At 40.7% G+C, this 17321-nt stretch overlaps 1 protein-coding gene across 1 annotated transcript in view; it reads left to right on the forward strand.

Annotated features, from left to right (window-relative positions):
• DNAH6 (dynein axonemal heavy chain 6) overlaps window positions 1-17321 on the forward strand; it is a 418858-nt gene that overhangs the window by 280824 nt on the left and 120713 nt on the right. The window contains exons 48-50 of the mRNA XM_077476093.1: window positions 2387-2527; window positions 6087-6329; window positions 14097-14264. Of these exons, the coding sequence (XP_077332219.1) occupies window positions 2387-2527; window positions 6087-6329; window positions 14097-14264 (552 nt within the window). The remainder of the gene's footprint in view (window positions 1-2386; window positions 2528-6086; window positions 6330-14096; window positions 14265-17321) is intronic.

Genomic DNA, 17321 nt, shown 5'->3' on the forward strand with positions numbered 1-17321 from the left:
GATGTCTGTCTGGTGTTTTTCAAAGTATTTTCTTGTGTTCATTTGCTTTGTGCATTCACTGATGTGCAGAGTCAGAAGTGCTTCCACCTATAGAAATTGCCCACTTTGAGAAAGAGCCCCAGTTGCAAATTTGCCCCCTGCAGATGCTTCCCCTAAAAAAAAGCTTATATTTATACTGAGAGGGGTGGGTGGTGGGTGGATTTCAATTTGTAATCAGGAGGTAATAAAGGTTGGCTGATTAACAGGGCGAAATTCTTACTTCAGAAACAGACTAGCAAGAGGGCACTAAAGTTAACAGGCCATAATTCTGGGTAAGACAAGAGAGATAAAGCATTGTAATGTGGACAGGTCTACAGACTGTTAAGCAAAAATTACATACAAGCAATTATTATTAAGCAAAGCAGATAGCAGTGTTTCTGTTTTTGGATGGAGATGGTTCAGTTAGCACATACCATAACAATTTAGACTAGGGAAAACAAACACTTTTCAGTTTTTAATTCTGGGTGGATGACAATTTGGATGGATCTTAAAGCCGAAATTAAATTACAGAAACAGATACGCAGTCAAATAGAAAATATACTAACATCTCTCTTACCTCCATTTTCCTGTTACACTATGGAGTGTGCAGGGTGTCTAAATATGATTGTGCACTCCAATAGGCACCATAGTAAAAACCTGCTACAGGCAGTCCCTGGGTTACGCATGAGATAGAGTCTGTAGGTTTGTTCTTAAGTTTAATTTGTATTCAAGTTGGAACAGGTATGTTTTTAAGTTTAACTCCAGTCCAAAAAATTATTATGTTTTTTTGGATAGCATAGGAAGGGTTAACACCCCTTGTAATGCTTGTTTTGCTGTCTGTGCCCCTGTTCAGAAGATTTCACCTCACTTTCTATGACAATTGGATTTTGAAAATTTTGGGTTGTCTTGGTCACAAGGATTGGTAATAAACCTTCAGTGGAGGCACCCTTTTCCCATGACAAGTCTTATACCCCGTACACACGAGCGGAATTTCCGTCTGAAAAATCTTGGATGCTTTTTCTGACGGAATTCCGCTCAAGCTTGGCTTGCATACACACGGTCACACAAAAGTTCTCTGAACTTTTGACTGGCAAGATGTACAACACTACAACAAGCCGAGAAAATTAAGTTCAATGCTTCTGAGCATGCGTCAAATTGTTTCCGAGCATGCGTAGGAATTTTGCGCGTCGGAATTGCTACAGACGATCGGAATTTCCGATCTGAACCTTTTCCGTCGAAAAAATAGAGTACTTCCGCCAGCAAAAGTCCAATGGAGCATACACATGGTCGGAATGTCCGACCAAAAGCTCACATCGGACTTTCGCTGGCGGAATTTCCGATCATGTGTACAGGGCATTACAGGAGTGAATTTCCCTCCCTAGGGGTAGATTTCCTCTCACTTCCTGTTGTCACCCTCCTTTTGTAAGTATGAGTCATTCATAATGCAAATGTTCATAACTCGGGGACTGCTTGTATTAAACAATGCTCAGTAACAGCACCGGTGTAAAACAAGGATAGGTATGATACAGGAGGTGGCTGCTACCCTGTCAGGTCCCAGCATGAAGCACTGGAGAGACAGAAGCATTTTGCCTGAGCAAAAAAAAAATACTGAGAAGTATAATAGTACAGGTATGGTCCATCAGGTAGGTGCACTGGTCTTTATTAAGTAGAGTGTTCATAAATCTCAACGTTGATCTGTTCTCTTGCCCACAACCCCTTTAAATTTAAAGTTTAAGCTCCATGCCAGTTTGTGCCAGAATTGACACAGGGGTAATGACCTTTTACTTGCCCCTATGTGACAGCGCTAATGGCCTGTCTTGGCCAGTAGGATTGTGGGAATAAGGGCACACACTCCCCAATGCACAAAATTGCCTGTTTAGCGCTTCAGTAGGCATACGGTGGAGTTTGGTATCAACAGAAACTTTATTAATGGAACCTATTTGTTTTGAATGGGCAGTAACAGGTGTGTAGAACCAGTTACAATTCATTGTTGTCAATATCCAAGCTTTATTAAGTTTTGTACAAAATACAAGCTATATATATAAGTAGCATAATATACATTGACATAAAACCTAATGGCAAAGAATAAAATGAGGACATTGATTTTCATGTGTAGCAACACAGATTCACAATGTGACACAGCAAGAAAAATAAAGGAAAAAATAATATTGTATTGACATACCTGTACTGGTAGGCCTCTCGGACCAGTTACAATTAGTTTAGCTGAATTCAGACCAGTAAATGACTGATTGTGCTTAATCGCTATACACTTATGAAGTTTTTCTTTTCTTTTTAATGAATAAAGATGAAAGTAATTTTATATAACAGTGTACTTGCTGTTTGCTTACTGTTCTGTTTTGCATACTAGGTGTTTCAGTATTTTATCAATCGAGTACGACAGAGATTGCACATTGTTTTGTGTATGAGTCCTGTCGGAGAGGCCTTCAGAGCAAGATGTCGCATGTTCCCCTCACTAGTTAACTGCTGCACAATAGACTGGTTTGTACAGGTTAGTAGATTAAACCCCATGGAGTACCTTATGATAGAAAAGTATGATTTGCCTTTTTCCTTCTCAAAAATATTTTGTAATGTAATGTACCATGTTCTTATAGCAAGAAACAGCTTATATTCACAGTGACATTATCAAAAGGCCGCTAACATTTTAGCGGTAGCAACTTCTGAGAGCTCAGTTCCTGTTGATGCAGATGTGCCTCTAGAACTGCATCTCCCAAGAGCCTTTTTCGTATGCACAGTGTGTTGGAAGGCTCTTGGTAGTTAAACAGCAGCAATTGGAAAGAAAGAAAAACATACATGTGGAGAGAGACAGAGACAGTGGTGGGTTATGATGAGTTCTGCAGTCCAGCATGCAGGGCTGACAATACTGGTTGGGTTTTTACATCAGCTAAGGCAGTGTGCTCTCAGACAACCAGGAAGTTAGGATCCCAGGGTGTTATGAGAAAATAACTTCCATAAACAGTGCGCTAAACCTGTAGTTAAATAAGAGAACTAGACCCTCTACTAAGTGGAAGAGTGGGTTTGATAAAAAAGGTTGTCAGTGCCTTCATCTAGGACAGGGCATCTGTGAACAGAGGGGGTTCCCTTCCTGGGAAATTGAACAGTAATCTAATCAAAGTAATTGTGAGCAGAGGAAACTACTGCAACCAGCATATATTATTAACTATAAATGTATCACTGCACAACAGTATGGAAATAATATGGACTTTATATAAGAAAAGATGAATAATAGTACATGTACATACATCCAATTTACAAGTGAATTTTATCAGAAAATTACCCAACAAGTCCTGGTGGATGCACATATACCTGTGTATATATGGTTATTAATTTACCTCCAGATAAATTGCAGCAAAGTTCAGTTGTCATGGCCCATGAAAATGATTGCAATGTAACATTTGTCTTTGTGTCAGAGACCTTAAGATAAGATCTGTAGGAGGGGAGATCCTCCAGTCATAGTCCAACGAGTCTGGAATGCCTATTATCACCAGCAGAAACCATAGGGTGGCACTAGAATTCAAAGTCAGCCTATCTACTCTATGCTGGTTTTGGAGCCCTAAGCTAAAACTAGCTATAAAATCCCAGATCAAAAGGGACAGGATTAAAGTGGTTGTAAAGGCATAAGGTTTTTTATCATAATGCATTCTATGCATTAAGATAAAATGCCTTCTGTGTGCTTCAGTCCCCCTAATACTTACCTGAGCCCCATCGCTATCCAGCAATGCCCACAATTGCCTCAGCCATCCAGGACTCTCCCTCCTGATTGGCTAAGACACAGCAGCAGCGCCACTGGCTCATGCTGCTGTCAATCAAAGTCAGTTAGCCAATCAGGAGAGAGAGGGGGCAGGGCTGAACCTGGGGCTCTGTCTCTGAATGGACACATGGAGCTGCAGCTCAGCTCGGGTGCCCCCATAGCAAGCCGCTTTCTGTGGGGGCACTCAACAGGAGGGAGGGGCCAGGAGAGCCAGCGAGGGACCTGAGAAGGGGAGGATCTGGGCTGCCTTGTGCAAAACCACTGTACAGAGCAGGTAAGTATAACATGTTTGTTATTTTTATAGAAAAAAATGACTTTAACATTCCTTACTTGACCCCTCTATCTCTACTCTCTCTCTCTCTTTTTCTCCTTTCCCTTTAAATGTTGCAGTATTACCCGATCACCTAATTCACAATCTCTAGTCTCATCAGACCGGAACGGTGGCACACAGAGCTTCCCCCTCAGAGAAAACGCATTCAGCACAGTAACAAAAGCCCTAGCCTACCTGTAATGAGTGGGCACCACTCATTGAGGGGATAGTGGTGTTCACCTACCCTTAATAATTCAGGTTAGACGCTGTAGGTATACAGGCTTATATACCACACTGAATCAATCAAAGCTCACAAATTCTCTAAACCATGGGACGGTATGACACCAATGTTGCAAAGATGTATATATCTGTTTATGTGATATTGAATGACATATATGTCTATTGTATATTTTTTCTGTCTCAATAAAATAAGATTGAATTAAAAAAGACTTTAACTAAAATAACAGGAGCTGTAAATAAACTGCAATGAACAGGTTCACTGGTATAGGTATATGGTATAGCGCATGTTAGATAAGCAGGGAAAATAAACTCTGTCAGCAGTCTTTTAATATATACGTACAGTATATGTATACACATAGAATTTATGAGCACAATAATGAACTATTACATATTTGAACACTTGCCTAATAATCCCTGGTTCTAGCCTGGATAAGTAGCAGCTCCTCCATAGCAGGACATGTGGTATTCGATTCTCTCTATTTACTTCCTCCCTCTGGGTTTTCTCTCCCAGATACAGTACACAGACAGGAAGTAATGTGAAGAAAGAACTCTGGGAACATTAAGCAGCACAGCCACTTAAAGACAGTAGAGGGCAGCATATCCCTACACATAGGGCCGCTGACAGGGGATACCACTGGGCCTCCTTTCTTTTCATGCTAATCTGCTAGATTGAATCTGAAGAATATACTAAAGTCCCGAACATTCTCGTACGACAGAATAAAAATTCGGAAGTCATGTCATGTGTTGTAATGCATTTGTATTGCATTTTCAAATGACAGCTGCATTGATTAAATGAAAATTGTACGATCTGGCATCGTATGAATTTTTTTTTGTGCATGTCCGATAGAATAATATCAGATGAACTGCAATGATTGGCTCTCAAAAGCTCTGTACTAATGAAATGATTATTACGATCACTTCGAAAGCGGTATTTTTCATACGATTTTCTGATCATGTGTACGGGGCTTAAGGCTGAGATTTTTTGGGATTACATAGAAAATGGTTACATTATCTGCACGCTCATCATTGGTGCCTTTGTCCAACCTGTGGGGAGGGAGGGGACTTTATCCCCAGTGGTGGCACAGGCAGCAATAAATACCTGATTGTAGTTTCAATTCTTCCTTACCCAATTCGAAGTGAAATTTTTTTTTTTTTTTACATTTTTTAACTTGAAGTTAACCAATTTGCTTGGTAAACATTTTTATCTGGGTCAGACCTAATTTGTTCTAACCTACCTTTTTGTAGATGCAAGGGAATTATGTTAGTATGTCCATTATCATTATTGTGGATGATTAATTAAAAATATATTGTATATATATGTTTCAAGTTTACCCAAGTTGTTAGAATAATCTTATGCTACAATAACTTTAATGCAAATATTTATTTGATCGTTTAAATTTTACCATAAGCTCTTCTAATCTGTAAAACGGAGGCACTAATTAACGTTATCACTAAAGCATTAGACTCCCTGAATAGCACTACATGGAAGTAACCTTTATATTACTCCAGGGGGGTTTGGTACAATTTGTTCTGAAAAAATATTACGTATTTTAATATCTCAATTGTGATTCTGAGAAAGAATCTCTAGTCAAAGGAATGAAAGAATATGTTTGATTTAAGTTGCTTTTATATGGTTATTAGAAAATGCCCAGAGAAAGATTTTTTTATGTAAATTAAAAAGAAAAGAAAAGAAAGAAAGTTTATTACAAAGGATTTTTATTGTTCTTTCTTCCTTGGTTTTACTTGCAGTGGCCCAGAGAAGCCCTTCTCTCTGTATCACAAACCTTCTTCACCAACATCGACCTTGACAGTGAGGAGGTAAAGGACAGGCTCTCTGAAATGTGCGTGGAGATCCACATGAGTGTCACCGAAATGGCTGAACGCTACTATGCAGAGCTGAGAAGAAGATACTACACCACTCCCACCTCTTATTTAGAGTTAATTAACCTTTATTTGTCAATGTTAGGTGACAAAAGGAAGCAGCTGGTTTCGGTAAGGTCTAAGTAACAATGTTTTATTAATGTGTTTAAACTATAATTACATGTGATTAGAGCTAATCATACGATGAAGAAAGGAGAGAACATTTAGAGGTCTCCCTAGTGTGAAGGCACGTGCCTAGAACCTCCCTCCCTGATAACTCAGATGTGTTCTGAAAGTATAAAAGACACCAATGAATGCAGCTTTTTATTAATTGAGTCATTATTAATTTCATTGTGTATTTCTTGGAGTACAAGCAGTTGAAGTACCTTTCAGCTGGCCAGAGATAGATAAAATCAAACTAAAATTCTTAGTAAAAGTCTTTGAAATTTTGTACAGAATTTCGTACAGAATTTGTACGAAACTTCTCTGAACTTTCTAATGTGTTTAAAAGATTTATTTGGCTTTTAACATTTAATTTTGGAATAAATAGACTTTAATGAATGAAAACGATACACACTGGTAGAAATCCATTAATTTGAGAAAAAATTTCCATACTGTTCCTTTTGAATTTTCTTGTCACTGCAGTTGAAAACAAACATTTATTTGACCCACTAATGATCAGAAAAATAACGTGACTTTCTTAAAGCATTATTTTCTTAATCATTTTTGTTCAAAATTCTACTAATTTTTGGCCAGCCTATATTTTACTTGACATCCGCCTCTTTTAACCACTTAGCGCCCGCCTGCCCACAATGTACTCCGGGTGTGTGTCTGCTGTAGGCAGCCTATACATTTGATTTGCGTAGATCAGTTAAAGTTACACAGTGCCGAATAGAAAAAAATGGCTGGGTCAAAAGGGGGTTAAAATCTTCCGGAGCTGAAGCGGCTATATTCAAATTTTGATCCATTTGTGGGAAAGCTTGTTGTGGAGTGTATTCTGATGGCAGAGAAGCCTCCTCCGCCATCAGAATACAATAGCTCCTCGGGAGGGATTCCCCAATCCACCTCCAATGTGTGGATGAGGGAATTCATTAATTTTCTTTCATTCAACCCACTGGTTAAGTGAAAAAGAAAATAAATCATGTATGACCTACCTTAGACTAGGAAAGGGAAAAGAAGCACATGGAGCCAAGTAGTTGTGCTGCAGTGCTTATGTGTTAACAATGGGTTTGCTGATAGAAGCGGAGAGCAGAATCACAGAGTGAAGAGCTCTTGAATTTACGTCTTTTGTCAGTCACTCCAGTTACAGACCGAGGGAGGGATGTGACCTGTAAATGTTACCTAACTGCGGCAGAGAGAAAACAGCCCCACCTTGCCAAATAGACTTTGTGGGGTGGCGGAGTAGTGCATTAGTGTCTTCTAACACACTGCCTGTTCTATTGTGCCACCACTTTGGATAGACGAGCAATGAAGACACCTTTTGACAGCAGAATTGTCTATGGAGAGGGTAGTGTTAGGCGTACTAGCAGATTTGGATCAGTGTTTCTTTTTCTCGGTCAAGGCACTCTTTAAATTAGGCACACATCTCAAGGCACCCCATTTTGAAATGTAATAAACGAAACAAATAGTTTTTCATTTTACAGTAGCATTTACACAAGTAGGACCCCCCAACATTAGAGGTCATTTATTCTTCCAAAGCAAATACATCTTTGCACCTTGCTACTGACTAGTATTCCAGCCTTTCTCTTCTCCAGAGCGGGGCGGGGGAGGGAAAACAAGCATGCAGGTGGCCAATGTCCTCTTCATCAACCAATAACATCATCAGTTGTTCGAATGCTGGGGGCTGGCCTGCACAGTGCCCAAGGTTGTAACACTGCACAATGAAAACCTGTGTTTTTTTTGTAACAAAAAGGCAGGCTTGATTCTTCCTCTGGCTTGTACACAGTTTTTGTGCAGTTCTTAGGCATTTTGCCAAGGCACCCCTGAAGAACCCAGAGTAGCACCATGGTTAAAAAAAAAATTCAGTTTACTTGATTAACAAATTAAATCTTAACTCCGCTAACAAACTTTAGGCAGTTGCAGTAACATTTTCTTTTATTTTGGGATAACGTTTTTACATAAATTAATATCGTAAGCACCCATATCGATGTTAAAGGGTTTGCTGCAACCCTCTAACTGACACTTTTTGGTGGACAGCCAGGTCTGTTAACTGGTTGTCGACCGGCTAACACAGATATACTGCATCACAATGGCTCTCCTGGGCGAAATCCGGTATGTTCTTACCTTTTTTATCCACCAGAGGGCACACGCTCTGGCCTCACGGCACGAGTGCCAGCACGGGGATTTGTGTGTGTAAAGAGGAGACATGTTGTTTGTTCCTACTAAGTAGGAACAGCGATATGTCTCCTCTCTTACTCAGTCCTATCCCCATACAGTTATAACACGCTGGGGGAACACACATTTAACCCCTTAACCCCTTAATCGCCCTAGTGTTAGCCCCTTCACTACCAGTGACATTTACACAGTAATCATTTAAAAAAATACCATAAAAATGCCATAACACTTTGCCATAGCTTGTAGACACTATAACTTTTGCGCAAGCCAATCAATATACGCTCATTGTGATTTTTTTAACCAAAAAAATGTAGAAGAATATATATCGGCCTAAACTGATGAAGAAAATTATTATTTTTATTTTTTTTAAATTGGGGTATTTATTATAGCAAAAAGTAAAAAATATATATTTTTTTCAAAGTCGTCAGTCTTTTTTTGTTTATAGCACAAAAAATAAAAACCACAGAGGTGATCATTAGGGATGAGCCGAACACCCCCCGGTTCGGTTCGCACCAGAACTTTCGAACGGACCCCAAATTCGTACGAACGTTAGAACCCCATTGAAGTCTATGGGACTCGAACGTTCGAAATTAAAAGTGCTAATTTTAACGGCTAATATGCAAGATACTGTCCTAAAAAGGGTTTGGGGACCTGGCTCCTGCCCCAGGGGACATGGTTCAATGCAAAAAAAAGTTTTAAAAACGTCCGTTTTGGCAGGAGCACTGATTTTAATGACGATTAAAGTGAAAAAAAAGTGAAATATTCCTTTAAATATGGTGCCTGGGGGGTGTCTGTAGTATGCCTGTGAAGTGCCACATGTTTCCCGTGTTTAGAACAGTCCCTGCACAAAATGACATTTAACGGAAATAACGTCATTTAAAGCTGCTTGCGGTATTAATGTTATATCTGGTTCCTGCAATATGGTTGAAAATCATTGAGAAAAATGGCATGGGTAGCCCTCCCTGCCCATTACCAGCCCCTTTGGGTCTTGTATGTATATTAAGGGGAACCCAGTACCCATATTAAAAAAAGGAAATGCGTGTGGCCCCCAGGCCCTATATACTCAGAACAGCAGTATACAGGCAGTGCAAACAAGACAGGGACTGTGTAGGTTTGTTGTGTTAAGTTGAATCTGTTTGTAATTTTCAACTGGTACATTTTTAACCACTTGCTTACTGGGCACTTAAACCCCCCTCAGTCCCAGACCAATTTTCAGCTTTCAGCGCTGATGCCCTTTGAATGACAATTGCGCAGGCATACAACACTGTACCCAAATGAAATTTTTATCATTTTTTTCCCACAAATAGAGCTTTCTTTTGGTTGTATTTACAGCTGGAAGTTTTATTTTTTGCTAAACAAACAAAAAAAGATGCAAAAAAAAATACAAAAAATCATGTTTAATAGTTTGTTATAAAATTTTGCAAACAGGTCATTTTTCTCCTTCATTGAAGTGCGCTGATGAGGCGGCACTGGTGGGCACTGATAGGCTGCACTGGTGGGCACTGATAGGCTGCATTGGTGGGCACTGATAGGCTGCACTGGTGGGCACTGATAGGCATAGTTAAGGCGGCACTAATAGGCACAGATAAGGCGGCACCGATGGGCACAGATAAGGCGGCACTGATGGGCAAAGACGGGCACAGATAAGATGGCACGGATGGGTGGCACAGATGGGTGGCACTAAGGGGCACTGATAGGTATCACTGATAGATGGGACTGCTGGGCACTGATAGGTGGCACTGATAGGTGGCTCTCACTAGCTATATAGGTGAGGTGAATATAGCGGTGTATACTGCGGTCAGGGCACGCAGACAACAACCACTACACAACAGCAAGATCGAAAATCGTCCGAAAACGATCAGTGTGTACTGTGTTGAAGCTACACAGAACACCCACTAACTCCTGCAGATGCCTTTATTATAGAACACTAGAGATAAAGGGGTATATACAGATGTATACTGTGCTGTGCTGGAGGCACACACAACTTCCAATAACTCCTGCAGATGGCAAGTGGGCTTAAATAGAGAAGAGCTATGTAGGTGGATATAGCGGTATGTACTGGGTACAGAGCACGCAGACAGCACGCACTAGCTCCTAACACTACTGACTGCAAGCTCTATTATAATAGATCACTAGCTATATAGGTGAGGTGAATATAGCGGTGTATACTGCGGTCAGGGCACGCACACAACAACCACTACACAACAGCAAGATCGAAAATTGGCCGAAACCGATCGGTGTGTACTGTGTTGAAGGTACACAGAACACCCACTGCTTCAGATGCCAACACACTACACAAGGCTGCCGCGCTGGCGGCCTTATATAGTGTGGGGCGTGCACTACACAGCCTGAGCTATGATTGGCCACAGGCATCCTGCCTGTGGCCAATCATGGCTCTCCTCGCTGCTGGCGCTGCGATTGGCCAAGCATGCGGGGTCGCAGTGCATGCTTGGCCAATCATGAGCCAGCAATGCACTGCGCCATCGCAGTGCATTGTGGGCCGTGAGCGCCACACGAATTTGCCGCGAACGGACCAAAACGTTCGGACTTCGCCGAACGGGCGAACAGCCGATGTTCGAGTCGAACGTATGTTCGACTCGAACACGAAGCTCATCCCTAGTGATCATATACCACCAAAAGAAAGTTCCATTTGTGGGAAAAAAAGGACGCAAATTTCATTTGTGTACAGCATTGCATGACTGCGCAATTGTCAGTTAAAGTAACCCAGTGCCAAATTATAAAAAGTGCTCTGGTTAGGAAGGGGGTAAAATCATGTGTAATTTCTGTCTGCTGCTGCCTTCCCCCTGCTATCACTTCTGAAAGGTTTTCCGGACACCAAGAGAAAGATGGTGACAGGAGAGGGACCTCCAGCTGATTGACAGCATCAGCTCTGTTCATTTGAGCTGTGTGAAGGGGGGGCATGTCTCTTTCCTCCAATCAGAAATAGAACATGTTTCAAATCTGTCCGATAGACTCAATTCCTTTTTGGAAAACTGTTTGTCTGTATGCTGGTCTGATGTACCAAATACATTGCAAGGGGAAGCTATTGGCTATTGGCTATTGAACTTCCTTTTTTAGTCCCGTCTTACATCATCATGTTCAAAACGAACGGACTTTTGAACGGACTTAGTACGGTCGTGTGTGGCCAAGTCCGTTCGTTCGGAAGTCCGTCGGAACTCTGCTGAAAAGTCAGTCGGGAAGACCGTCTGACCTAGTTTGCCTGAAAGTCCGGTCATGTGTACGCGGCATAAGAATTAGTAATCTGCAATATAATACATTTTTTGTGTTTTTGGGGTTACTACCACTTTAAAGTATAGTGCAACTTCCAAGGACCACCCTAAAAATGGCTATAGATGGCTGTCCCTATGTGACAGAAGTTGGCTGTTAGATCAACTTCTGACAAATGAACAGGCTGGAAAACTTTTCACGATCAGCAGCGGCAGCCGCTATCAGTGTATTCTAACAGTGCCAAGTCCAGCTGTCAGAATACAATGTCCCAGGGGGGAGGGGGGGGGGGGGGCATGGAAATTCCTACTTCCATCTTGTTTGTGTGGATGGAAATATGTTTGTTATTTCATTTTTCAGCCCAATGCCTGAATGAGAAAACAAATGAACTCTGGCCATCCTTATGTTTTGCTGCATGAGCATATATTCATCAAAGATTTTTCCCTGCCTTAAAATTTGTGATTTATTATAGGTGATTATTTGATAGTAGTTAAACATCACTCACGTAGCCAAGTTATAACACATGGGTGTACATATGGCATTTTTGTTTTTAATTGAAAAATTCTCACTTGCAATTCAATGGTCCAGAGCAATCTGTTACTCACAGTTTTCAAATATTCTGGTTTTGAGCTGGACTTCCCCTTTAATCGTCATCATAACAAATTGTAGGTTAGCTTAATCTTTTTGAATAAAAAAGCATAATACACATTTTTAGGGTTTTTAATTATGCATTTCACTAATTTATCTGCCTGGCATCTTTTATTTATAGGTAGTATATAAAATGTTGTTTTTTTTCCAGTTGACTAACCATTTATACCCAAGAGTAAATCTGGCCCATCTGTTTCTTCTCCCTGATTTGTGTATGTGTAACTGAAACAAAGTATAAAATCTCAATAAGTAGGACAAGAATGCAGACATTTGTGTGAATGAGTACCATTTTATTTTACTCTCATTTTTGTTATTTTATCTGCAAATATGAAGACGAATACCTTTACTGAAGCCTATGCAAATTGGACAGAGTAGCACACAGAAGATTTTTACCTTCAGCCTTTACAACCATTTGTTTTATCACTATGGGTTGAAGCCGCCAAGCCCCTTTTCAAAGTCTTCTAAACTGGTTTCATGCATGCTCTCAGTTACTCTCCTTTCAACCCTGTACGAGTATGAGTTCATACTCCATGCTCCAGTACAATACAGACCTAAGATTGAATGGAGGGTGCCCAGCACATGCATGGATCAGCAACTTTTGAAAAGGGGCTCAGTGGATTTATGTGTGATGTCTTACTGGCTATATAAATGTACATTCCTTAAAGTGCATGTAAACACACTTTTTTTTTATGTCATAATGTAGAGTATACGATTTCCTATCATTTGAGCCCAGCCTTGCCACAAAGAGTTAATCCAGCTCTGAGCAATCCTCTTTTATTGTTCAGTGAGATAAATCTTGACAAATAAAGAAAAACTTTGCCAAATCCTCCCCTTGCTGTGAGTGATAGGTGATTTACATATCTCGTGCACGAGACATGCATTATTTTTTAATTTCCACCCATTCCATTCTTCTGCTGCTCTGCAAGGATTGGCTGTTCCACACCTCAGCATGATTTGGCATGCTGAAGTCATATGGGGATTTTGACTGGATTTTAGTGATCATAGCAGTAGTTCAGTGTAAGAAATACACAGGCGAAAATACATGTTGATAAGGGGAGAGGTGGTCTACTGACATTACGACTCCACCCACTGAGCCCTGGAAAACAGACTCACCCACAAAATCTCGGGTCTCATAGCAGAGGGGAGACATTTGACAGATAAGTATACATGCAGGAGGCATGTATATTCTTCTAGATAACCAATATTGCAGTAGTTTAGAAAGGATGAGAGTGGGTTTACATCCACTTTAATGAAAAAAAAAAACTGTCCTGTATTGTTCATGAGGATGGTGAGGATTTGTCCACTCTCTGCAGTGTTGGAGAGAGGAGAAGTGCTTCAGCTGCCAGGTGAGTGAGGAATAATTATAGTTCCTTATACTGTTTTGCCTAGACAAAAGAAGCATTAAAAGGTTGCTAAACCATAGTTTACTTAGCCATGCGATCTTAAAAATTCTTCTATTACTTCCACTAATAAAAATAATTCTAATAATATGCCATTGCTTGAGATGTTGAATTTTCATATAGTGTTTCCAGAACTGGTCATCTATATACGTATTCCATTTTCAGGTATAAATCTACATTTATCTAGAAAGTAGTATGTTTTAGATTGGAAACATACTGTTGTACTTGTAATATCAGTGTTGAGATGTTTTGGTATATATTTGTAGTCGTTTTTTTATTTGATCTGTTGTAGGCACGTGACCGTGTAAAAAATGGATTAAGTAAGCTATGGGAGACAAACAAGCTTGTTGACAAAATGAAGGTAGATCTGTCAGCCTTAGAACCAGTGCTTAAACAGAAATCTATTGATGTCGAGGCTCTAATGGAAAAACTGTCAGTAGACCAAGAAAATGCAGATCAGGTAAGGATTATTTATAGTCAACATCAAGCCCATACTTTCTACCAATGCTGTATAATAATGTAATAATAATAATATTAATAATAGACTGATGCCTAATTTGGATTTGGTTTTCTTAAAGGAGTTCTATGGTCACAGCATGCACTTTTCATTTTATACCATCAGAATTGTAATTGCAATACAAACTATATCTATTCATCACTATCCATCACTTTCCACAACTTCCTGGATTCCCTGCATGCTTTAAAGCTTCTCCTTTTCTCATTTGGTTTACTGTAATTTTCTAAGGACTATATATTCCAAGGTATCTTTCTGCCTGCAAACATTTATGATGTTGTGTGTTACCTCTACTGACTGTGCCTCCTGTAGTTCAGACAGCAGGCTCTGTGAAATGTGTGACACACATAGAATATTTACAAGGCATAGTGAGTATTTATTACAGAATTCAAGGGAGTAAATATGTGAGATTCTTAAAAGTAGGTTTCCAGTCTTCAAGATCATTCAGAATAAAAGGAGAAGGCTTGAAATAAGTAAATTAAATGCAGACCTACCGTAACAGATTTATGTTGGTGCTGCCATAGAAGTAGGGGTTCCCTACTGCACATTTGGTGGGAATGCCCTTTAATAAATTATTTTTGGGACCAAGTACTATGGCTTTACAATAGTCTCCAGTACACCCCAGGTGACTCTACTCTCTATCTTACCTGGATCTTTCAAACGCATAAAGAGAGGTCTTCTTAGACATTGACTCCCACTAGATAGGTCATTCTGCCCCATTGGCTTCTGACCCATGTCCCATCCCTTGTAGAATGGTTCACTGAAATGGAGAATATTGATAGAATGGAGTCACTGCTGGCTCAGGAAATGGATACCTATGAACAGTATCATAGAACATGGCTCTCTTGGTTGATGTATAGGAAATCCTCTGGGCTTAAAGCCCTTCTTACCGGGCAAATATACACACTATAGTCACACTATCTGATGAGTGCTCTAGTGCTCTCTGGGTGCCTGCGCTTGCCTCTACTTCTACTATTCCAATCTATCTCTATTCTCCCCCTCCCTCCTTTCTCCTCACCTCTCCCCCTCGCCCTTTCTACCCCACCATTTTTTTGCACCTTTCCATGGATGGTATATGTTGGACAGCTTGCCTACAGGCCCTTGTAAATGAATCCCCCCAATTTGCATTGGGCCCTTCCACACGTAGTATGTTATTTGTTTCCTACTGTGATGGTATACTGCCTTTGTGTCCTCCACCATTATGGACTTGCTTGTGTCTCCAATCCACTATAATTTCTCCATCTGTGGGCTGCTACAGTGATACGCCTACCTTTGTGAGATTCTCCATTTGTGGGCTGCTACAGTGATGCACCTACTTTTGTGAGCTGGTGCTTGTTTTTTTTTTTTTAAATCAGAAAAAAGTTTTTTTTTTTTGTATGTTCATACAGATATATAATATGCGAAGAATTACAGATTACAGTACAGTCGTTATATGGGCAATCTTTATACTGGACCCGCCAGGCATCCTATGAAGCTTGCAGACCGAAATCAATGGTACAGATAAGAAAAATAATCACAGCGAACAACAATATAACTGACAAATTCAGATACATATAAACTCCAAAGAATAGAACCAGTAACTTTTTGCATGTATACAATATTCCCCCAGGCGCCTGGGGAGAAATCGCTCTCTAAGCCCTTGTACACATGGTCGGACATTCCGACAACAAAATCCGTCTGATTTTTTCAGACGTATTTTGTCCGAAACTGGTGTTGCATACACACGGTCTGACAAAGTTGTCGGAAAATCCGATCGTTCGGAACATGATGACGTTCGTTCATTGCGACGGGACTACATTGCGGCTAGTAGCCAATAGCTTTGGTCTCGTAAATTGATCTGAGCATGCGTGGCACTTTGTCCGATCGGAATTCTTCTCTACAAACAATCGGACAAGGTCCAATCGGATCATGTTGTCGGGAAATTTTATATCCAGCTCTCAAACTTTGTGGGTCGGACATTCCGACGGAAAAAGTCCGATGTAGCCCACACACGGTCGGATTACACGGCAACACGGTCCAATCAGAAACTATCATACCCACCAGGTTTGAATGTTTTTACAAATCACTTGTGCGTAGGTGTACTTTTTCCCAACCAATTAAAGCATTTATTCCCCCTTTACTCCTCCTCCAACCACACGGCTTAATGGCCCTGCAAGAGTCTGTCATAGACTAGTTGAAGTGGTGCTAGCCCAGGTGTTTCCAGCCATGCTCTCTACAGTGTATGAAATTACGGGGTGCATTCCTGTGTTGGAATGTCAGTTTTTCCCTTATTAGCGTCCGGTTGACCTGTTCCACCCATTGATGTCTAGTCGGAACCCTGGGGGTTATCCAAAATTGTGCAATTAATTTGCGGGCTATATATAGCAGACGGAGAATTGCTGTGTGAGCAGGAGGAGACATCAGCTTGGGGCAACCAGAAAAGTTTGGGGCATTTTCAGAACATATGCAGCAGGTCACCATTGTCCCTCTGGCACTTCGGACATATAGGTGTATCCCGTATACCCCACCTGTGTAAACATACTGGTGTTTTATATGCTGTGTGCAACAAGTAGAGGTGTGATAGTTTCTGGGAAGCGGACAGTGAGACCAGGGGGGCGGAGACGAGGCAAAGATTCCACATCTCCCCATCCATGACCCCACGTCCTCCTCCCATTTGCGTCTACACGGCAAACTAGCTGGGTCCTGAATTTTACTGAGTAGCATATTATAGCACCTAGAGATCAGATGTAGTGTGTGGCACAGTTGTAAGTACTTGTAGAAATCAGTGCGTGGTACATTAAATTCTGACTGTATTTCCATAAAGGACTTAAGGGTAGGCCCATTATACAAGTGTGCAATGTATCTTATACCCAGTTTCTCCCAATTCCTAAAGCCTCTAAGCTTGTATTGTTCCTTATAGTTAGTGTTACGCCATAAGGGGGTATGGGATACGTATCCCCATATCCCCAACAGCCTTTTGGTATAGGACCATAACATTTTCAAAAGATGTATAGTTGGAGCCCC

Source organism: Lithobates pipiens, unplaced genomic scaffold, assembly GCF_037356315.1.
Source record: "Lithobates pipiens isolate NorthernLeopardFrog02 unplaced genomic scaffold, aLitPip1_a1.2 Scaffold_13, whole genome shotgun sequence".
Lineage (NCBI taxonomy): Eukaryota > Metazoa > Chordata > Amphibia > Anura > Ranidae > Lithobates > Lithobates pipiens.